The sequence below is a fragment of the Tigriopus californicus genome, chromosome 1 (genome assembly GCF_007210705.1).
Source record: "Tigriopus californicus strain San Diego chromosome 1, Tcal_SD_v2.1, whole genome shotgun sequence".
Classification (NCBI taxonomy): Eukaryota; Metazoa; Arthropoda; class Copepoda; order Harpacticoida; family Harpacticidae; genus Tigriopus; species Tigriopus californicus.
This window is the reverse complement of record NC_081440.1, coordinates 13687599-13711573: the sequence shown is the minus strand read 5'-3', so window position 1 is coordinate 13711573 and position 23975 is coordinate 13687599. Positions and strand designations below refer to the sequence as shown.

General features: G+C 44.2%; 2 protein-coding genes across 6 annotated transcripts in view; both read right to left on the bottom strand.

Annotated features, from left to right (window-relative positions):
• The window catches only part of LOC131890183 (uncharacterized), a gene marked incomplete in the record, with an annotated part of 2425 nt that extends 1111 nt beyond the window's left edge, over positions 1–1314 (bottom strand). The window contains 1 exon segment of the mRNA XM_059239488.1: positions 445–1314. Coding sequence (XP_059095471.1) covers positions 445–1248 — 804 coding nt within the window.
• Positions 1–21144, bottom strand: part of LOC131890150 (uncharacterized) — a 23813-nt gene extending 2669 nt beyond the window's left edge. The window contains exons 1-16 of one of the 5 annotated variants that reach the window (XM_059239444.1): positions 20672–21144; positions 12042–12099; positions 10352–10564; positions 8934–9193; positions 8602–8856; positions 8058–8515; positions 7650–7861; positions 7281–7583; positions 7027–7228; positions 6614–6877; positions 6253–6480; positions 6024–6188; positions 5872–5955; positions 5481–5567; positions 5113–5367; positions 4618–4696 (exon numbers count right to left, since the gene is read on the bottom strand). In XM_059239444.1, coding sequence (XP_059095427.1) covers positions 4618–4696; positions 5113–5367; positions 5481–5567; positions 5872–5955; positions 6024–6188; positions 6253–6480; positions 6614–6877; positions 7027–7228; positions 7281–7583; positions 7650–7861; positions 8058–8515; positions 8602–8856; positions 8934–9193; positions 10352–10564; positions 12042–12099; positions 20672–20686 — 3138 coding nt within the window. In that variant the 5' untranslated portion in view covers positions 20687–21144. The remainder of the gene's footprint in view (positions 1–4617; positions 4697–5112; positions 5368–5480; positions 5568–5871; positions 5956–6023; positions 6189–6252; positions 6481–6613; positions 6878–7026; positions 7229–7280; positions 7584–7649; positions 7862–8057; positions 8516–8601; positions 8857–8933; positions 9194–10351; positions 10565–12041; positions 12100–20671) is intronic. The other 4 variants (XM_059239451.1, XM_059239460.1, XM_059239467.1 and 1 more) reach the window with 4 other exon arrangements.
• Between the last annotated feature and the right edge of the window lie 2831 nt (positions 21145–23975).

The following is a 23975-nucleotide window of genomic DNA, read 5'->3' as shown; positions in this document are numbered from 1 at the left end:
TGAGGTAGATGCCCCTTTAACCAAATTCGGCTGGGTCGTTGAGGCAAAGGTTTGGCCGCTGACTAGTGTTGATGCAGAATTATTCAACCCAGTAAGGTGACTCGACTCGGTGGTGGTCTGGGTGGGAATGAAGGAACCAGGTGGCGCAGGTTTGGTGGTTGACAACACAGTCACGGGAGTAATCCCAGTTAACAATGGGGATAGTCTTGGAGGGGACAGGGAGTTCTTCTTGCTGTAGAGACTTTTGAGACCATTGAGATCCAAACGTCGCCGAGGACGTCTGAAGGAGTCCCTATCATAGGAGCTCCTTGGTGTGACATTGATAGACTTGAGCAAATCGATGGGGCTCGATTCGGTCGGACTAGATGTTACATATTCTGTCGTCTCTGGGATGGACGTTTCATTATCAGTTGAAGATTCTTGGTCTGTCTCGGAAGATTCTTTGTCTGTCTCGGAAGCTTCTTGCTCTGTGGGCCGTTCTATCTTGTTAGTGTTGTTACCGAGGGACTCGTCATCAGTTGTCCTTCCAAAGAGAAGATTTCCAGCCTTGCGATCTTGATCCTTTTCTTCAATGATAGTCTTTTCGAGGGCCTTCAAAAAATTCGGCCGTTTTCGACCAAATAGACTCTTCTTGATTTTAATCTTACTCTTCTTGATCAACTTGGGCTTTGGCCGTTTTGTAGTCTCCTCCGAAGTCTCTTCTTTGGTCACTTCTTCAACTTCGGGAGTGGACGGCTGAGTGGAGGTCATTATGGAAACATCTTGAAAAGAATGACCGCTAACACCTCGTCTTAGATAATCCGATGTAGTCACCAGGACTATCGGGCCAAGAGTACTTCTTTCCACTCGAGCAAAAGATCGTCTCGTTGACAACTCAGCCTCAACATCGTCATCAAAATCTCGTGGAGGAAAGGACGAAAAATGCGGACTGGGCGTGGTGAAGAAACCGGCTGGAATTCTCCTAAGGCCACTTAGCTTAGACACTGATTTGAAAGGCGAAGTTTCTTTGAGGTCTGCCTCTGTCGAAGGCTGTTCTAACGAAGCACTTGTAGTGGAAGACGTGGTAAGATGTCGACCTTGAGTTGTGGCCCCAAGTTCGTCTTGCCTTACGGTTTTGGCACCGAACAATGGGGTCAACGTGATGGGCCTGTGAGTTGTAATTGGAGGCTCTTCACTGGGCACAATCGAGGTTGTTGTTGCTATGGTCGTGGTGATGGCTTCAGTGGACGGCACTTGTGCATTGTGCATGTGATCTTCATGATTGACTAGACGGTTAGTTGGCGTGGTTAATTCTAACTGGGGTGGTGTGTTGTCTAACTTACCTCTAATTCTAATTCTAGATCTACTTGGAGCCGATCGCTCGGCCTCATTCACAGCCTCACTGGGGAGTTCACTATTTTGCACTTCTTCTTGGTCAGTTTCGCCATTGTCTTGCTCGATCTCATCTGAGACTGGAACCTGACTTCGGCTCACTACCCTTAATCTGCTTCTCCCGCGAGTTTTAGGCCGGGAGTTACCTCGCCTGGTCACGAGTTGGGCTTTAGGGGAAATCTCTTGGGGTTCTTTGACATCGTCAACGGATTCGGGTTCAGATTCCGTGGACTGAGCTTGATTTGGACGAATCAAGCGGGCCCGACTTCTGACTGGAACTCTTCCACGTGTTCCTCGTGGAGGGCTAGGTCTTCGAGGAATAGCCACGGAGATCTTCTCTTCAGGCACATTCTCTTCCTTGATGGTGGGATTCACATCGATTTCGTTGTCAGATTGTCGAATGGGTGTTCTTCCTCGATTGCGAATCCTTTGCCTTCTGTTAGAAACGACCCTTTGCGGTATTTTGGGGATTGAAGCCTCTGTTGATAAGTCGGGAGTGCTTGATGGTGAATTTGGTGGAATGAACCGATTTTGTGTTCTGGCGGGTAATCTTCTAGGAACGGGTCGAGGAGCTGGTCGAGGAGCAGGGCGTGGTCGGAAAGCAATTTGTTCTTCAAGTGGTTCCGGCGCATAATCATTCTCAAAGGTGAAATCGTCGTATTCCAGTTTCTCTTCTTGTTCCTGTTGTTGGAATTGACGTTGTAGTTGTTGTTGCTGCTGACGGTGATTTGGTCGTCGGGGTTTTGCAGTGATTTGGGGTGGGAGCTTGCTCTCTACTATTGCTGACTTGAGGAGTTGTTCGGGGTTAAAAACAAGTGGAACATCAGGAATCGTTGTCTCTGTTTGGGTATCCATTGGAGTGACCAAAAGTGATGGATTTTGCATGATTGGGGTAGCTAACGAGCCGGTTTCGCCACCCTCTGCCGAATGAATGCCTTCGTTGGCATGCTTCTGATTGTCATGAACGAGTTGCAAGAGAAAATCATTGGGGTCATTAGATTTTGAAACACTTTCTGGCTCTTCAATGAGGGCCTCCATATCTTCTGAGTACTCTTCTAGCTCTGGGATTTCGTCCGTGTCTTCTACATCATTGAAGACTTCAGGGGTTAACCCCAGACCACTCATGATATCAGCATCAGAGAGTTGTCTTCCGCTTAATTGAGTCTCAGTGGTAGTTTCTTCAAGTTCTGTAACTGTGAGAGGTTCCAATTCAAAAGGAGATGTGGTTGTAACAAAGGGCTCTTGTCTCAAAGTCGGGAGAGGCTGAGAGACTCGAGGTCGGCTTCGACTTCGAAGTGCATTTCTTGGCCTCGAAATAGTGTTGATGGGATTTGACGAGCTTCGCAGCTTCTCTGGTATAGGTCTGGATGATAATCTGGATCTGGGCCTTGAAATTGTCCTCCGGCTGCCTGTTGAAGTGGGTTTGAACCCCTCCGCACTTGTTTGACTAATTTCTTTGTTTTCCTCTTCGTCAATATCAAAACGGATTTCCTTGGGCTCAAGCTCATTGTCTTCAGACACCAATTGCTCCTTCAGTTTCTCCCTGAGCTTATCGCGCTGACGGGATCCAAACTTTGGCTTAAATGATCTGGGTCTCAAGGTGGCAGGTTTGTCGTCTTTCTTGGTATCGCCATTAAGTTCGGCCAAGATATCAGCAACTGTCAATTGGGTTGTGGTGGTTGGAGCGAAGGTTGTTGATTCGCCTCGGGATACTTTGCTGACCGTCCTGCTTGGGGATGGTGAAAGGTCCAAAGGTCGTACAGGGCGTATCCTAGGCCTCAAGCCAAATGTGGTTTTCTTTAATCCTTCAGTTGATTCCTCAACTGGGCTAGGATCAGTGGTTGAAGTGGAGATCGGGCTTGGTGAAGTAGTGATGGTAGGCCTAGCTCTGGGGGCAAATTTGGAGATGGGCCTTGTGAGCCCAGCTGGTCTGGGTCGGAACAAAGATTTGGGTTTGAATCTAGAGCTTGATTCGGTGGTTGAAGTTGTTGAAATGTCCAAAATTGGCTTTGACTCATCGTCATCGATGACTTGGTTATCCTCATCAGGAATCTCATTGTCTGCGGCTTCCTTTTCGATGGAGTTCTCCCTATTTTCTTCGCTTTCTTGTTGTTGAATTCGTTGCTTGAAACTACTCGGGAGAATAAACTTGGGTCTGGTTTTTCGATTTCCCAAAATGCCGAACTTGTTTCCACCACTGATGACCGGCTTCTTCTCCTCTGCGGCCTTTAGAAGTCTTTCTTGAATTTTCTGAGCAAAGAAATTACCTTTGGTCGTGGTTTCGAGATCCAAGTCAGCTTCAGTGGTTGGTTCGGTGCCTGAGCCTTCCAATTCTTCGATTTCGTCGCTTTTATCTTGGTCCTCACCATCTTCAGCTGTAGTTTCAACAGTGGTTGAAGCTTCAGTAGTTGGAGGCCCAAACAACGATGACCTTTGTTTGAAGAATGGATGTTGTCGATCTTTATTTCCTAGCGACTTGGGCGTTTTCGAGTCCGTTTGTGTATTGGGAGAGAGAATGGAATGAAGCTTGGGAGCCAGAGCAGGTTTTTTTCGATTTCTCAGAAGACTCTGGAAGCGACTGGTTGTCGTTTCTGGAGTGGGAACTTCTGTACTTGTAGTGGTCATTCTCGTAGTTTCAGGTTCTATTACGGAGGTTGTGGTTGTGGTTGACGGTATACTAGTAGTCTCATCAATACCAAAGTCACTCAATTCAGTGGTTGTTTCAGGGTGTTCAGAGACTTGCGAATCTTGAAGCGTCTCTTCAGCATTGTCTGAATTTTCAATGCTCTCAGATTCATCTTCCGGTGGATTGAGAACCGAGAAAGTTTCTGATACGCTTTTACTGACTGAGACGCTGACTTCATAATCTTCTTCGTTGAAATCTTCTTCATCACTAACGACATCAATGTCAGCCATCGAAACCGTCTCTTTTGATTTGCTTCCAATAGTTGTGGTTGGGAGTGTGGTTACGGTAATAGGGGTTTCATTGTTAGGAGTGGTAGAGGGATCAACATTAGGACTGGTTTGTCTATGATCGCGCTTAAAGCCGGGACTGAATGGGAAAATGTAGGAGACGTCCTTCTGGACAGGGAGATCAGGGATCACATTGGCATCATTCAAGGTTCGGCTGTTAAGGGTGGGGAAGATAATCGAGACCGGGGCGTCGATCTCGGCGGACCGCACATGGCGTGGGCGGACTCGAAGGCTTATGCGGGGAGGCCCTAACCTTACTTGGGAATCACCCACCTGATTACTAATCACCTCATCAGAGGAGTCCGGAACTGTGTTGGCAGCAGCCTCTTGGCCTCGTCTAAGGGTCACATATCTGAGGAGAGAAAAAAAGCGATCTTGGTGGGCTGTCCAATTGGAACAAGTCGGTAAACTAAGCTAACAAAAATTGATGTGCTTAAAGGTATAGTGTGATCACTGTGTAGATACTAGGATTGAGGATCATGATATAGGAAAGGTCGAGGCAGTAGGAAGTGGGTGAGCAATAGCAAAAGCCAGGTGCAGATTCAAGAGCAGGTTAGATTTTGACCTATAATGTATTGTTTAACAAGTGGAGAGGATCATTGAGACCGTGCGAATCTCTAGGGATTGGGTGACGATGAACGTGGATGAAGGGCATAACTCAAGGATGGGATAATTGGGTGACGGAGATGAAGGTGGTGGTGGAGGAGGAGGGGGAGGAGATGGGAGAGCACACCATTTTGGCAGCCTGCTTAAGAGCCGAACACTTACTCGAGATTCCGAGTGGGCTCCGGCGTGACCGCCCTCAAGGGAATGTCGTCAGCACCCTCTTCGTCATCCTCACGGATGGCGGCATCAAAAGGCAACGGAGTGATAAATTGAGACTCAAGACCGGTCCTAGGACTACCCAAAGTATCCTCATCAGTCTCCGAAAGGTTGTTGCCAACCGCATCCACATCGTTAGGTTGAGAAGACCCCCGACTGAGAGTCACGTACTCCAAAGGAGCGACCGTTGGGGGTAGGCTGCTGTAATTGGGGGGGTCAGGGGGGGTTACAAACAAGCGGTGACAAAAAAAAACATTGGAGGCGGACTTCAAGAAAAGGCGTCAGCACTAAATTGTACTCAGGGCCAGTCTCACCTGCTGATCGCCTCTTCCAATTCCCGAGGTTTTGGCACTGGGCCTCGATTAAGTTCCACATACTCGGGTTGAAATCTAGATTTGGGTCTGCAAGAAGTTAGTTTGAACAGATACTAAGACACCAACTCCAATCGACTACACAATACTCCCACACCAATTCTCCGAACTAAGTCTAAAGACGATTCGTCGTCATACTGCGACAGCGTCACGTGAACTGGGCTTAAGAATTGATCTGAAAAGCAACTGGGTTAGGTGTTCCAAGAACATTTGCTGTGAGAAGCGGTATTAGGTTTGGGTGCAAGTTTGCGAAAATGTAGAAGAAAAGAGCTGAAATCTTAACGTTGTTATGATTGCGTTTTTCTAGCACACGGGTTCTATTTGGCTGACGTACCTTAGCGAGGCTTCAGGCTCATCGTTGAACACAGGTGGGACTCTCTGTTTATTAGAGGCGACAAATTGCGTTTCTTCGCCATCACTAAATGCGTAAAGGGCAAGCTCCAAATAATCTAAATGTTCATGAACATGTATCACTCTAGTATTTACCCATTGGTCTCTTCAGCGTCTTTTTCTTCTTCCAACGATTCGTGAAGAATGGATCGAAGTCTATCTCTGGTACCGGATTTGGGTCGGAAGCGATTGGGTCTCAAGGTGGAGGCGGTAGTATCATCCTCAGATTTACTCTCTCCGATATTTTCATTGTCATTAGAGCTAGAAGAAAGGACATGTCTTCTTGAAGTTGAGTCGTGTTGAAGACCGCCAAAGCAGCTGCTACCTCTCGGCCTCAGTTGAGGTCGTTGTGGGTGTGGTTGAGGCGGATGGCAGGGAGGGTCGGGCAATCAAGTTACGGAAGCGATCGCGACCTCGCAAGACAGTCCTGGCTTTGGGTGTCGTGGCGACTGAATTGACCAACGACTGACCTCGATTGAGGCCAAACCTCGGTCGATTTCTGAACAGGCGGCTTCTGGCGGTGGTTGTATCGGATTGGGTAGCGGGACTGGCACTAGAAGATACCAAGACACATTCAATAGGAGGTGTGATTTACCAATTTCAAACAAGTAAGAATCCAACACCCTTTTAATTCCGAGTAGGCTGATAGCCCAAACATAATCAATTCAAATCTAGTTTAGACCTACGAGTCAATTTGAGGCTCATCCTGATCCTCGTCAAGATTGGGGGTTTCGGTTTTTTCCTTTGCTTGGAACCGTTCCCTTAACCTGCGAAGTCGATCAGAACCTCCAGAATTCAACCTCCGGTTGGCCAATCTTCCCAGTAAACTTGATCTGGTAGTGGTTCGTTCCTGCTCGGTTGTACTGGCAACACTAGGTTTTTGACTTGGCTCTTGTTCAGGTTCGGAATCAGAATCGGAGGACAGGTTGGGGTTGGTGTCAGGTCGGGAACTGTATGAGATCGAAGCGGTAATAAATTATGGTCTGTCATGCACCTGTCAGATTACGGTTTATGAAACTATCTGGCTCTCTACATTTAACACTTAGTAAACGATCATTTCCATTCCCACAACGGATTTTATTAGATTTAGTTGACTCACGCCTGAGTTTGCTCTTCTTCCTTATCATCTTGGCCTCCTTCCAGTTTCTTGTTGGATTCTGCCCGCTTCCTCTCCAATAACTGGTTGAGTCGGTTTCGTGTTTGTGACGAGATATCGGTTTTTCGTGTTTGTTCTTGCTCAATGAGTTCCTCTTTGTGCTCCTCCTCCTTTCGTAGTTGGTTCTCAAATGCCTCGAGGCCGCCTACGGAGATTTAATGAGCACAAGTCTATCAAGGAAAACCTTATTAACATACCAGCAGCCTTTATCGAGGACAAAATATCCTTAAGGGATTGGGGATCCTCTTCAGAGTCGTCTTCGGCAGATTGTGGCGTAGCCGTTGTGGTTGATGCTGATGGCGAATCTTGACCAGCATCCTTCTCTGCGCAATCAACATTGCGTTTGAAGTCGCAACCGTCCGTAAGAACATTGAAGTACAAGCCACCGGGACAAGTGAAGGTATGAGCCACCATACCCAATCCAGCGGCCTCCAAACACCAATAGTATTTCTTGCAAATGGACTTATGAGGGAAAAATCCCTCGGACTTGCATTCAAAGGCTACACGCAAGGATGATGAAAGGTTAGCAGAATTCGTTACAAACAAAGGTGCTCAATGAAACTAACCAGGTTCGTTACTCGGCGTGGTTGGAGGCGAAGGAGTGTTGAAGGGATCAATGGTAACACCAGATGGAAGAGATCTTGGTCGAGGAGTAAGGGGTGTTCGGAAGTCTTTTTCACTCTCCGATTGAGACGCCATATCTTCCAACTGTTTAGGGGTGAGTTTGACTCTTTCGACTCGAGTTTGTTCCGAGGTGGAGACAGATACCGATGTTTTCCTGTGGATGGGATTGAATTCGGAAATCTGAACATGCGTTAGCCATTAAAAACAACTTTTTATACATTGATATCAAAACTTTTTTAAACTACAATAATTGGAAGTATGAGATCGGTGTTGCAATTCTTTCAAAATGATGAAATGAGCTCAAAACTATGATGAAACGGTAAAAAGCCACTGCCAAAATGCAAACTTACACTTGAGAGTTGACTTTGCCAAATAAGGCTTCCTTGGCGGATTCGATCAAGGGGAAAGGTTTGTCATGACAAGCACCACGGAAATCGTCGTTGTCAATGGTCCAGAACATGATACCTCCCAAGCCCTCTTCACTAACGTAGATGGCCTTGTCCATAACAGCATTGATATCATCGTATCCGACCCAGAAATCATCATTGTGAGCATAAGGTCCAACCAAACCAGGATTAGGACGTTCCACAGTCCAATTCTTTTGTTTGACACCTTCGCAAATCTCATAATAAGCCAAATAACCGTCCTCTTTTGTTCCCTTTCCTTGCTCTCCGGGACCATCGGTGGGACTTCCGATTTGATGAGCATCAGGATTAACCAAAGTGTACGATCGACCATAAGTGGGAATACCCAAAACAAGTTTGTCCCTCGAGGCTCCATTCTTGATGTAAAATTTGACTGTGGCATCCTGAAATGGGTTTCGTCAATTTCAGCAACATTCAAATTGGCTACAAGTACTCATATATTGTCATGATTTCTTGATGGAACACTTACCACGTTCAAATCGGCTCGGAAGTCATATTCTGAGACATCCTTGGGCCTGAACAATGGGGAATGGTGGTTGACGGAAGGCTCATAGGAAGAATGGTAATCATAGGTGAGGAAATTGAAAAAATCCAAATGCTTGTTTAAGGTCTTGATGTCGAAACCCTTGCCAGCATATTCCAATGAAGCCGGAACAGCCATGGTAATGAGCAGACGCTCTTTGCCAGTTTGCTCGGACTCCAAATCGAAGGCTTCTCTCATTTCCTATGGGGACAACATAAGAACTCAGTGAAACAGTGGACAACGTCCCTACTTCTATTTGTGGCATTATAGGATCTTACAATGATCAATTTAGCGTAGTTGACACGATCTTCAGGTTTACCGCCATCTCGGAATGAAGGGTATTCCCAATCCAAATCGATTCCGTCGAAATTGTATTGTCGGGCGAATCGAATGGCACTCTTAATGAAGGATCGTCGTCGAGCCGGATCTGCGACCATGGGCGAGAACCTTTTGGAGCCTTCGTTCCAACCTCCGATGGCGAGCAAGGTCTTCAATTCCCTGTTGTAGGTTTTCAAGGCAGCAAGTTGGCTATATCCGCCTGCAACGAGATGGGACGTTCAGATACGACGATTCGGGATCATGCCGTTCATCCACGAGAAATGTCAGGATGATGATCTTCGACATCGTGACCAGACTCTATTTTGCACGAGATCAGTAAATCGCGATCGCAATGTAGAACAAAAATTGCCACCCGTTGGCGGTGATTCAACTTCAAGGCTATTTATAAAATCAAATCGGATAACTAAACACCGACCGAAACTTATCTTTGGTATCCTATCCAAATTCAGAAAAGCATTGTTAGCCCGATCTGGCTTTGAGTCAACAACAAACGGGTGGACTCTTAATTGCCCATGATGGGACGATGATGTCGCAAGTGACAGTTTGTACATAATCTGTCGAGTTTCGTTCTCAACAGTTAAACATAGCTAACTTAATCTGGTATTGCCCTTCCGACTTCCTCATCTATAGATCACGAGACCTAGTGTTCAAGTTGCAGAAATGGGAGATGGCATTCAGAAATGAACACCACCACTCAAAGGATATCCTTGAATTTTTGCAAGTGCATCATCACGGAAAAAATGGCTTCTTTGAGTATTCGAGGACAATACTAAATTTCGAACAGTAAGGGACGGACAAATTGCATTTCCACCTCTGTCATCTTGATGTGGTCATCAATATCGGACGGAAAGTGTCCTCTTCTCAAATACTAGTTTTTGGGAAGGGAAGAGCTTGAGGAGTGAGATGGAAGAGATGTGCGAAATGAATGAAGAAAGAGCATTTCCTCACCGTTGTTTTCGTCACTTCTTGTGTGGCGAAAAGCACGATAAGGAAATGCCGGATTCGAATTCCTTTTAGTCCCGTAAAATGTGCAAAAATAGGAAGTTTTGTCATCTTTAATTGCCCTTCCTTGATCCTCCGCCTGATGGATGGAGTCCTCCAAGTGCCCATTCTAGGACCCAGTCAAAAGAGAGGGGGCGAATTTCCTCGTTTGAAATCACCGGATCCAAGGAAAGGTTAATTGATCGGGGAAGTCTATCCCATCCATATCTCAGATGGTGTTTGTTTGCCCGGTGGCATTAAATTTGAGTCAATCACATGCTTACTGTACAGTATTTGACTGGATTCTCACTCACCAGAGTCTGGTGGTGTGTAGCGCATATATAATGAGGAAATGAAACGCACGTTGCTTACTCACCTTTCTCGATATCCTGGTATTTATCAAAAGGTTGAATGGTGTCATCCTTGGTCAATCCACCGAAGGCATAGATCAAATGGGTGCAAAGGTACGGGTTGATATTTTGAGGTGTAAACTTGGCAGTACCTTGACGGTACACCGCCCAATTGGCGAAATAGCAAACCACTCTCTGACCTGGACTGCCAATCTGTCGTTTTTGCACACTATGTTCAGCTGAAACGAAAATGAAATCTTTTGCAAAAGAATTTCAAGAAATAACCTCCTCTCCTGTCAGCAAAAACTTTTTTCTTGACGACAGAAAAAGTTGACAAAGTAATAAAGTTTAGGCGCTAAACTTCCGATCATCAAGTGGTCAACCACATTCTTAAGGTCAACTGGAATTGAAGGTCAACGACTAACTCTTCTCCTTTGAATTAAACCAAAGACATTCATTGACGACTTGTACCACTCACCAGGTTACACGACAAAGGTTGAATTCCCAGAAAAATCTACGTACCAATGGCATTATCCAACCTTCATTCCCAAGTAACATTAAATAGCTCCAATAAGGTGTTCAATGTAGCACTCGCGCTTTAGGTCGTCGGGATTAAACGTCAAAGCTAATCCTTGGGACAAAGCAAACAAAGTATTTGGCAAGAACTACTAAAATGAATCCACCCAAACAACCCGTTAAAACCCATCGGGTCACCTCAAAAAGTGCATTGACACATTCCTACGACGTAAAGACGTAAGAGTCAAGCTACATTTTTTTCATTCTCAAAAACGATTTTTAAGTTTCAGCGAGCTCCAAATAATCAGCCCCCACTTCAGTATGCAATTGATGCAGCCTATCCTATATGCCATTTAATGTATTCATCCATCAGAAACACTAGCCAATGATTGGTTGGTTAAGCGGGTGATGGTGTTGGTTCTTTTGGGGTGGGGCCAAGCGACCACCAAAATTCAAAAGAACCATCAACCATCCATCGAACCAACCAACCAACCAACCAACCAGTCAACCAGCCGAGCGAGCAACCAAAAAGGCAACTCCATTTGAGGCTGTCAGGCCTGAAATGATTATCATCTGATTCACACACCAAATTCAGACTCATATTCTCCACGTGTCCGTGTGAATTTGGAGTGGTTATCCTTCAAAATGCGTGGAATTCTCGTCAATTAATCAGCATCTGTTCCGAGAAACAATTGTCTCTTCTAGCCGTAGAGAATCAATTTCAGGGCATATTTTGCCATAATAGAGCCATGAATTCTAATTTCCAGGCCCCTGGCATCTTTTATGATTTCAATCGTGCATATCGTGGGCGAGATGAATCGTGGCTCCGTTCGGCTTAATGACGTTCATCCAGGAAGATATCTTGGAAGTTTATTTGTGCGGCGAGCCACTTCCGAAATAGCGATTGAAATAATATGTCAACCAGTCATTTCAGTCCATCAAGGGTTACTGTCGATTTATTAAGGGGAGATTCCAAAAGCAGGCTTTATTTCCGATGTATTGATGCCACACCCTTAAGCAGATCATCATGGGTTGAGCTTCTTGCCAAGTGCGATTTACCACGGGGGTTATTCGAAACGGGAACCATCTTTCTTCTGGCAATTTGACTTATGACAATAACAAGAATTGCACCTCTGATGAAGTTGAACACATGTTGTGTGTGTGCATATTTGATTTAATAACATTTGATATATGACGTACCTGTCTGCGCTAGCGATATCATCCACAAAATGGCCACGATGATTTCTTTTGACCGCATCTGAAAAGAAGGATCACAATTGCAGAAACAAGATATCATGAGTTATTTTGGTTGTCATCGAAACTTTTGCTCTGACAGTAATTGAGAAGTAATATTGATTTACTGTAATAGGCATCAACATTTCAGTATGTTCCTCTCCCATTTGTTCGGGGCGTTAGATTCCCTAGGTCTAGCTCATGTTCATATGTTTTTTGAATTGAAGACTTCATTGAAATACCACTGTCCATCATCATAATTGGAATGAAAGTTGGCTATGTCGCCCAAAGTGAACTAGACATTCTCACAAGAGCTCAATATCCAATCGAACAAGTCGTCAATCATACCAAAATCAAGCTCTTTATCAGGGGTCCCACAGACGTCGTACAAGTTCCTCATTTTAAGGATTTTAGAGCGATTACTCAAAGCATGACCATATTTGGTCCTTGGCCAATCGATTTGGGTCTGCAATGTTTGGACACTGATCTTTTTCAAACGGCAAGTTCTTGGCAATGTCCAATTGAGAGAGAGGCTAATCTGGGTGGGTGCAAGCTCGTTAACATTTAAACCAAGCGGTGACGAAAAACCCCTCTTCAAATCCCTCTCAAACCATGCAATGACAATGTTCATAATTACAGGGCTCTCTTCAGAGTCATGAAAAATGAGATAGAATGCTAGTGGGTCAATTACAGCTCTTTGGCCATCCTTCCTGAGCTGTTCACTCGGGCATTACGTCATCTGCATTTCAGGCCTAACAGAAAGAATACTCTTAAAAGGCGAGGCAGTGACAGATCAGTTCATGAATATTTGCGACAAAGACAAACAAAGAGATTCGTAGATGATGTTCCAACTCTCGCCGTATCTTATCGCTTGATCCCAGCGTCATTATTTCAAACAAAAAGACTCTCATGAATAGGACGTGAATACCTCTCTTGATATCGTAATAGTCAAGGCCCTTTTAATTGCATTTTTGGGCGGCTTCACAATAATGAATGACTGCCTCTACCTGTTATGTGATGCAGACAATTATAATTCATATCTTGTCGAAGACAAGCTTTACCAAATCAATCCAACAATTTAACAATCTAAAAGTAAAATATTCCACCATACACTAAAGGCAGGGTGTGGTCAAGGATCTCAGGTTTTTTGGGGGAGCGGAAACCGAACCGGTCTCGTTGCATGCAGTACATAGCAGTTTGATTGCTTCCTCGAGCGTTTCTCTGCCAGACAGCCTCGTTTGTATCCGTGTTTCAGCTGAACGCCATCACGTTTTTGCCCTGTGGCAATTGGGTTCGGCTCTCGTGGCTCAGGCCCAAATCAGGCCATACTGTGGGGGTGACTTCCGCAAAACGGGTGTTGTTTCAGAGTTTGACCTGAGAGCTGATACTCCGTATTCCAACAGTACAGCCTGTGGGTACTGCCTTTTTTCGGTTCAATCCATCCATCCGTTAACTAGATCTTCGTCCAACTTGTACAGTTTGAACGAGAAGTCTTGGTCTGATCTCGAAAGGAAAGTGATGCCGAAGCTTGCAATTGCTGATTTTCATGTGCTAATGAGTCTGAAACAGCTTTAAGAGTCATGCCTTGAATTGTTGAATACTTGCATGCCATTAGCAAATTGGATGCTGGACCTTCTCTTTTCGGGGAAGTCGAACCTACACTTTACCTTTAAGAAGGATTTGATGCTTCCGCATTGAATTGCTCTGTGTTAACAAAAATGAGAGCACCAACTTAATCATCTGATGTACTCCAACACAGAGTGGGAAGCCAAGAATCCGAGACCTGAATTTAAAGTATTGACATATGACTTTGATCTCCGGTTCTTGATTCGTGATTGATGATTGTCAAATTGGCTTTAAAGCCTCGGTCAAATTCCCTTACACATAAAAGGAAGAATCTAGGGATGAACCCCGAGGACTGGACCGTACGTTTCTACGCAAGACCGTGGTGTGATCTTCCTTCCTTGTCCTGATATTGACGGCATCCTGGTGGGGTTTGCTCTGCTAGTTGACTTTCCATAAGGATCGTCATTGCCGAGTCAGTGTGACCTATCCATTTGTGATTTTATGGTGGCTACGATAATACCTCTTTGATCTTTTCCACTCTCGACCTTGAACTTCCGTCGCGATTTTCTTTCTTTCTCTCACTGCCTCACTCTCGTGGATTCCAAGCACTCATTCAAATACTTGAGAGGCTCTTCTTTCTTTTTCCCATCCGACCTCGAGCGTTGCTTCTTCGTTTTTGATGGCTTCCATGGAAGAAGCGACTCTCATTATTAAGGCAGATACTTAAAATTTGATGGAAAGTGTGGCGTGGGCTGCTAATGATGGGTGCTTGAAATATGGTCGAAAGTTGAGGGTCAACTTTTTTTTTGACGCTCGCAACCCGTTTTCCAATTTCTGGCGGGGAACGGGCGAGCTAAAAAAACTACGCTTCCTGATTTACCACACGTTGGGCGTTCATCGTTGGAGTGTTGCCTTTGATGACAATGAGGATGGTGTTCTTGAAGGCCATGTGATTGAACTCCGTGAAGAAAAGTCTCGGGATCATCGTTGTGCGAATAAATGTGTCCCATCGTCAATTAAATCAAATGTCATCTTCTACGACAACAATCCGTGCACCGACTTGTTGGATCTTTTAGCTCGAGTTTCGATCCCTTTTAAACGATCCGGGTGAGATTTTGAGAAATGGAATCATGATGGTGAACTTTCGTGCGCTCCTTAATTGAGCACAAATGAGAGGACATTTTCTATTTCGACTATCCCTTAAGAGCGGCAGTAACTCGATGCCATCGCTTTTTCATATTTTGACTTGCGTGAACCAATGAATCAAACACCTCCTACATCAAAGATCCAACATGGACCCTGAACGATTCCCTTCCAAAATATATGCTATTCAAAGACCTTTGTCGTACAACAACCATGTAAAGTCATGGTGTCCCTGCAGAACTCGAGATTGCTCGCCGATAATTCGAAACAGTAGTTTTTTTACTTTTGGCCTGAATATGGCATTTTTGTGTCCAGATTGCCACACCATTTGTCCACGACGGACATGACATTCAAGATCTTAATGATCTTATCGAGGCACGTGTCATGGAAGTCTGCCTGGACCTCTATTCAATTTAATAAGACACGATCTGCGGGTGGTATTCCTGCACAAGTACGCCATGCAAAGTCAGGGAAAGTTTACGTCCAACCAACATCAATGTTGCAATCCGATGATTTGCCACTTCCTCAATTTGAGTCAGTCACAGGTTCTTTTTTTTTCAAGTGAGCCACCTAAATTCGGAATCTCTTTGTTTCATTTCACTCTTTGCGATGGTGGGAGAATTCCGCCAATTCCTTAAGTCATGAATATTGTCATGCTTCAAGTGGATCCGTAATTGACCTTGAGAGCGCGAAATTAGTCAGCAAACTGGGTATTTTTCGGGATCGGATCAATGATTTGGAGGATGGATTTTATGATTGCTTGGGTAAACGTTGTAAAGTACTACCAATGCGAATCTACAATCTGACGATCCGAAATCAAACCAACACCTGCGCAGCGGTTAAAAAGTGGGTGATTGGCCATCATTCTACAATACAAATATTTTTGACTAGTTTATGTCAGACCAGGAAATCGTTTCCAGCGTGCCCATTCGAGGAATGGACAGTCCAAAGGTCCTTGACTAGACTCGTGTAAGTCCAAAGTTGAAACTTGGTCATCTTCCCATGTTTAAGGTCAGTTCTACCCCATAAAGAGACTTCCTACCCTTGACCTTGACCACAGAAGAATACAATGTCTATTGTGTAGAGAAATTCAATTCCCCCAGATACATGGTGTACATACATTCCTGGGAGATACAATCTGTTCTAAAGCAACTCTTGATGAAACATAAACCACCCCATTGCAATTTAACCTCCAAACTTTGAAATCATGGCTCCATCATGATGATCGGCTATCAACGGTAAAGGTGACCAATTTTCTCAATGGCATGTCATTAGAATAACAAAAAGCCGGCAATCTTGAGGAAAGATCCGCAAGAGGGGAACAATTTTTCCCGTGGAAAGAAGGTATTGATCCTTGATTAGGGGTCATTTTTATGTTTTTGTGTTCGGGGAAGGTGTCATGGGAACATGATTCCCTTGGCCCATAAATCATTGCCACATGCAGGGGCAAATCTTCTCTCAAATCTCGCCCCAACCTAGAGAAATAACTGTGTGTAAACACAAGCCCAAAAATGATGATCTTGGAGTTAAGGTCACGGACAAGAAATCCCATGGAAGATTACTCCGAACTTGGGAACTCTTCAACGGGATGATCAACTTCCCTTTGCAATCGTTTCTTTTAAATGCGCGAATTCAATTAACATCGCCAAATTGGCCACCCTGCTGCAAGTTTGCCAAATTAGCGGAGTTTGAGTGAATCCTTTCATTACAAGAGAAGACTTACCACTGAATGGGGTTATTGTTCAAGTTTACTTCGAATTTTCTCATTTATTTTCGTGCATGCATCGTGACAAAAACTATCTCCTCCACCTCCAACCAACCTCCGACCATGATGTTGAACAATGCACGTAAAGTGTGGATGGATAAGAGGAGGAGCGGGAATGAGAGGCCGAGAGATGAAACCCAGGCGATCACCCGCCCACCCACCCATCATAAGAAAAAAGACTCGTCTTTTCTGCACTCCAAGGTCATGACCGTGTTCTCGAGGCTCATCTCACGATTGGTGAGAGGAGGAAAAATGCAGAGTGATCTTCAATATGCAAGAGATTGGCTAAATATTCCCTAATGGTGTTGGGAGGAAATAGATTTGAAAACCACACCAGGGGGTTCCATGCCATCCATTCGAAGAAGCATGCAGTGGTTTTTTTGTTTGTATTGAGTTCATGCTGGATCAACATTGGACGGATGCCACTTTCCAGATGGGGGTACTTCGATCTCGTTTTTATTTCAGATCTCGTATGACCTTGTCATGCATTACACAAATGAGCAGTTGTGCACGGGAGGAAGCGAAGCCCCCGAAAACCCACGAGTGGTGCTTCTGATGGATTAACCAAATGAATTACTCTTCTTCGGGAAAGAGCAGAAACGAAGACGAACCCCAAAGACTGTTGAAGAAGAGACGCCGAGTCTAATACTCGATTCCCTTCTAAACAACGATAGACGGATGATGACCTTCCCTAAGGGCCCATGAAAGGACTCTTCCTTCCGACCCCCAAACCTGATTTGATATGAATAGAGACAATGCCAGCGGAGACGACTGGCGGGCTCGGTTCAGTATAAGTCCTGTTGCCCATGGTCCGACTGAAGTTGACAGATGACAAGTTGAGTCGTCCACTCAAAATTGGCTGATTTGTTGAATCCCAAGGCACAAGTTCCCATGAATGAATTATCGTTTGCGGTCGAAAAATCAGTGACCCGTCTTCAAGATAAGTATTAGTCCCTACCAAGGATGCATTCATTTCCCCTCATATTTTCTCACAAGTCAGGTTTGTAGGACTAAATCTGAAGTTCCGTCGCTTCCTTATGATTCGGCCAGGATGCTGGTTCCGAGCTCAAATATGAGATGTGCGTCGAGATCACCCGAAAGCTAGCAGGAGATTAGGAAATAACAACGGAATGGAATTTTTACAATCCATTAGGTTGCATGAACGTTTTGGCCATAATTCTCTCGATCAACACATTCACAGGAGTAGAGAATGCCGCTCTTCAATTACTGTGCATACCATGACCATATGGCTTATGGCTAACAACCCGATGTAGCGACTGGTCCCAAATTCCAGGGGGAATTCTTTTCCAGCCCCATTTTCAAATTTTCCGCCCTTGAATTTGGGACACTTGAAAGTCTCAAGGTGGCTTTGGTCTGCATCATGGCAAGTGACGAGAACACTCCTGCAAGATGTCCGATTTTCCTCCAGAATAATTCAGTTCATGACCCTTGGATTACCGTGACTGCATATGCCAAGCTGATATTCCCAAACCAAGGCGATTTTGGCAAACCAGAGTTGTCATTATTTGGTGCTTTAGTCCAGAATTGGCTTGTAAAACCCTATCCCACATTTTTGACATAAATTTTACTCCATGCGTTATAAAATTCAAATCACGGCTCCAGGATGACTAAACCCCCTCCTAACCAGAACTCAATTTCCAATCACCATTAGAAGTTTGTGCATATGATGTTTGTTGCATTCAAATTGCTTGCAAGAAACGACGCAGCTGCCATAGTCACGGACCCAACTGTACAAATGTACCAACACAGTGTTGCTTCTTGAGTAGGTTTTTTTCATTAGAACTCTTCTCCGTTTTGTAGTTATGTCGATTCGGCTTGCATGCAAATTGAAGTCATGATTTCTTTCAAGCCGTTGTTGCTTCGACAGCATTTCATCATTTGTTATCCACTTCCTGCTTAGCTGCTAGGCTTCGTTGCTCCCAATCCAATTCATTGATCTTGTGGCTTTGGCAGCTGCCATAATCTCACCGCCGTTAAGATCGATCTGCAGTTCTGGACTGACCACCTCTGGCATCACCATCCTTCTCTCGAAGGCTTCTAGCCTCGTAGAACAACTTTTCGAACTACTTCCAGAGCGGTTCTATCCGCTGACAAGACAGGAAATATTCAATGATTGAATCCCGGAGGAACACGAACCCACAATCAGGCCAGACCGGAATTGGCCCGATTCTTCGGTAGCTTGTCATCCCTGTTCCGAGCTGTTTGGTATGTTGCGGACCGCACGTTGTGGAAACAAATGCTGTTGTTGGACAAGCATGAATTGGACTGTGGACAGACATTCAAGGCTAAATGTGTTATGCCCGGTTTGCTTCAAAGATTACTACATTTGACCTGGGATGCCAAAGCCTCTCCGCAGTATTTCTGCTGGTTGACACATACGCTTCGGACAAGCTCGTTGATTCAGTTAATTGTCCATGTTAAATTTAAGTTGTTAACATTCACTTTCTCAACGTGCCAGTTAGTCCAAAATCCGATAAGCTGGAGACTGGAGAATTAGTTCGTGCAATACCTACAAGGGGATGGAGGATGGCAAAAACTGTTAGGCACTTGGTGAGATTCGGTGGCAATTTTTGTCAATGAAGTCTTGAGTTTTTCCAAAGGCATCAGTTCACCTTGAGATCTGATCTTGGGGTATACTCGTACTCATAGAACTCGTTCTTTTTTGATTCATTGGCACAGCCACTCGGCTAACCGATCTCCTCGCAATACGGCTGATTGATTTGTTTGGTTCATCAATGACACCAGGTTTTCTTCCATCTCAATTATCCTTGCTTTGCCGTTCACGTCAATGCAAGGTGGCAAAGTGTCAAATATTTGTCAGGTAAATAAGATAAATTGCAGGCCGCACAGGAAGTGTTTGTTTTGCTTGTCCACGAACGATTTCCCCCAGTCATTTTCAAACATTTTCCTTGTGGAGTAAACAATTTCTACTTCAAATTACGATTAAAACTGTATTTAAAAGCAACTAATCCCAGGCCCGATATGACAAGCCAATATCACAATGTTGGAGGTCATCTCGAATTTTTGAGTCCAGTCAAGCGTGGAAACACTACTCCTGACCACAACGAATGTTTCCGAAATTTCCTCCCGAAATGCCAGAAAGAAGCTCGTGTTTCAGATGTTCCCAAATCCAAATGCTACCCATTGACTTTTCCAATCATTTTCCCCTCTCAGAGGTCAAATAATGTGAACCATGATATTTGTCAACTTTGTCAATCAAGTTCTCTTTCACAATAAACTTGGATGGGGTTACCCAAGATGAATGGGACACACGAAGACAATAACATCAACTGCTGGGGATCTTAAGTTGACCTTGTGCGTGAGGATCGTTGTCATTCAAATGTGAATCTCCTGGTCTTAAAGATAAGGTGACCTCAAAGAGAGAAAGAATTGTTTTCGTATCTGACGCTTGGATGTTCTACCTTACTGTACGAACTCGTATAGTAGGGGAGTGATTCGAGTCAAGAGACGCTTTCCAGTCATCCCAATTTAGCTTTTGCCAAAATGCAAATAGGCTCACTTTTGATACGCTTTTGCTGGAAAGAAAGTGCTACTTGAGAAATCGAATCGTAGGGCCAAGACCCGGGAAAGGTCACTCATAACGTTTTGCGCCACTGTGCCAGAAATAGCGTCACGAGGCCATTCGCATGTACATGCAAAATGCTGTCTTTCTTTGCGAGACGGGTTCTAACTTCGATTTGACGGAAGACGCAGACGAAAGATGAAACCACTAATGGTTGATGGGGGTTTCTGGCGATCTCTGCCAATCGATCGACCTTGCCGTTAAGTTTAAAGTGTTCGTCCTAAAGGAATGTGTTTGCTCGAGTTTTGGCCGTAATGAGATTGGCCAAGGCGATTTTTCCTCTCAAGTCGTTCTCGACACAACTGATGATGGGAAATGCCGTCGGAGAAGGAGAGGATGCCATTTGTTCACGAAGACGAGAGAAGAACAGTTCTACTCTCGTCAAGAGTGCTTTTCAGGGCCAAGTTCACATGTTGTGCGTCTCACATTGTCCATGCCAAGATATACACGTTTAAAGTCGTTTTTTTTCTTCCCTATCCACTACTTGGATTATGAACATCATTTGTCGGCGGTTCTTACCTTGAATGCAGTCATTGTGACTAGGGTTCGAAAACTAGTAGAGTTCCTCTCAAAGTTTGAGTAATGCCCAAGAAGTATCTCCCAACTTTGGGTTTTACACAAGCATGATGGTCTATCCACCAACGAAGTAGTCCTCGGAGTTATCCACGAGGTTATGGCTCAAGTTCACCCAATGGAACAAGAGCAACAACTACTAATTCTGGGTGGTTGAATGGGGTTGAAAACGAAAACAGTCCAAGTTCAATAGATGCTCATAAGAGAGGATCTTCTTTCTTGTCAAGTGTCGCACACCAAACTAAAGATCACTGTTTCCAAATCTCGGCTTTGGACGACGAGGAAAGAAAAAAAAAGGATCCCGATACCGAAGTAGATGGAAAGGGGGCGAGGGAGGATTGGATGGTTGGTTGGTTGGTGGTGCAAGTGAAGCCCGAAGCAACTCCGTCGAGTGTCCTGCGCGAATGGTATTGCCTTCTTCGTCGTCGTACGTCATGTTCTCGTTCTGGCTTCAAGGCAAACCTGATCGTCGCGACTTGTGCGCTGGCCAAAGAGACTCGTACCATTCACTTTACTTGAAGGAGCTACATGCATACCCTGAGCCTCCTGGCTTGTTGGTTGCATGATGGCAAAAGCAGAAAGTACCGCGATGCCGCAGAAGCAACACCACTCGCGTCCAAAGACCCTCAAACCATTCGAGGGATGGCTGCTTGGTTAGTTGGTTGGTTGGTTGGGAAGCCAATGGGTTCCTTCATCGGCAACCCAAGATTTCTGGCGTTTCAAGGGACGTCTTTCAACTTTTCATGGATTTCATGGTAGAAAGGATGACGAAAAGTGGGGAGGTTTGAGTTAGAGATAATTTGGGGGATATAAGTGTACGGTTTCCGGTTTTTTGGTTTTTTTCCCCAAGAGTGGTTTTGTTGCCCATTTGGTTGGAAACCTGAATCTGGCCGGGTTGCAGGGTTGGATTTATTTATCGACTGTTAACTGTGTTGATACATATTTATTTGATGCCTTTACTCACGTAATAATCTCGCTAATTAGATCTTCCTTTATGCCAATGAGCTCATTTATAATCTCCTTCATAAATGCATACATACGGTTGAACATTTTAAGAGTGTGCGTCAGAATCAATAGATTTGTCAATCCCTCTAGTTTTCCTGATCAGCATTGACTCGATTTTAGTACACATTCTAAAGCTAAATATTAATAAATGTTTCTTTGACAATTGTTTTGAGGCGAACGAATTGGCCAACTGTTTTCTTATGAAAGTACAATATAACTACAGTCAGTTTGTGCAGTAGTTAAGTAGTCAATGAACATAATGCCTCTGCCGGATTATTCATTGAAGCCCGATAAATTCCCTTGGACGGGAATGTTGTATTTGTTTGAATTTTGAAAAGACTCTACTTGTCTCAAAATATTTCATTGAAAACTTGCTGACAATTTCGAGTTGCTGTGGATAGTTTATATAGTTGTGAATACAAATGCGAATGTGTAGGTTTTTCTCTTTTTATTTCTACAACTTAAGAGCTATGATCGTTATTCATATAAAAGTCCTATTCTTAGGTTCATGTGGTGGAATACTGAAAACGCTCTTTTCAGCATACAGAAGTTATCAAATATCGAACAACTATTAACCGCAAGTCCATCACCAATTCCATGGAACAAAATTGATCTGAGTGAGGCAGAGAGATGCAATTACACAATCCCACTAACAATTGAACTTGTTTTTGTTGTTATTGTTGCTGTCGACGAGGAAACCATTGATGGGTTTGAAAAGAGATGCAAGACGTTGCCCTGAAAAGGCAACCCATTTTTTGTTGCCACTTGGACTCTCCGTGAAAAAGTGGGAATTCCCAGACGAGCAATTTCAAGGGAAGGGTTGAAGCCGTTGAAGCCCAAGCAATCATGACTGAAAATTTTCCAATCGTAAAATCATTGAACAAGAACTTGAGACATTGTTTCATGTTGAATTTGGCACAATGATGAAACATAAAAAGAACTCCAGTTATGTCAAACTTAACCACATTTTCTAATGCGGGCAGGAAAAAAATGCATCACATTTTCTTTAATTCAAACGCATTGGCAGGACTGGGACACTACACTCCATTGGGTTTACACATGAGCTTTTTCTTTGACGCACAATTCAATCAAGGGAAGGGTTGAAGCCGTTGAAGCCCAAGCAATCATGACTGAAAATTTTCCAATTGTAAAATCATTGAACAAGAACTTGAGACATTGTTTCATGTTGAATTTGGCACAATGATGATTCATAAAAAGAACTCCAGTTATGTCAAACTTAACCACATTTTCTAATGCGGGCAGGAAAAAAATGCATCACATTTTCTTTAATTCAAACGCATTGGCAGGACTGGGACACTACACTCCATTGGGTTTACACATGAGCTTTTTCTTTGACGCACAATTCAATCGTAAAAATTGTCGGAATTCGACCTTAGATCGCACATTCCAGTCTGTTTTACAATCATACCAAAAGTCATCGTTCGAACGGCTCTATTAAGGCTTTATATGTACGGCTGTGCCATTCGATTCATCATTAAACTTAAATTTGGTGGTACCACGCACATTATGTCCACCTCAAATATTGCAGGATTCTTTGGGCCAACCAACACTTGCATCATGGCCTGATTAATCTGACGTGAATGTGATTATCAATCCTGTTTGTCGTCCCACGTGGAAAGGCCTCAATGAGATTCTGAACAAAAGATGGGATCGAAATTCAGAAACCTTCAGTGAATCAAGCTTAAGTATAGCGGACTTTTCACCGACTCAATTCACTTCCGACATGTTCATCCGAGCAATGGTATCATCAACCTCACCAGTCTTTGTCTGAGTGCAATCAGGTGATGAAATTGAGTTCCTCAGGGAAGTTAAAAACATTCCTACATTAGGGTCTTGAACTCCGCGCTCAAATGGGTCGATCCGGGCACCCTGACTGCATTGTTTACATTGATTAATGTGCGTTTTAATGGCCCCCACCCTCCTTTAGTAAAGAAAGATCATGCACTAACTTTCAAAATATGTTATGTTGGGGGGATATTGGGGACCCGTAAATGAGGGAAGTGGGGAAGTGGATGCTCAAATGTCGGCTGTATGGTCGATCTCTTAATTCGGCGTGGTTGGAATGGTTGTGGCATGTGATTGTAAAGGTCATAGAGCATCATTTCATTGTCTCCCACTTCATAACCAGGAATTGCTAGACAGGTTGTTGAAGTGGTTGTGGTGGTTCCTACTGGAATAAGAAACCTCTGTTCCTTTCTGGGAGAGGATGTACATACTCGGCATT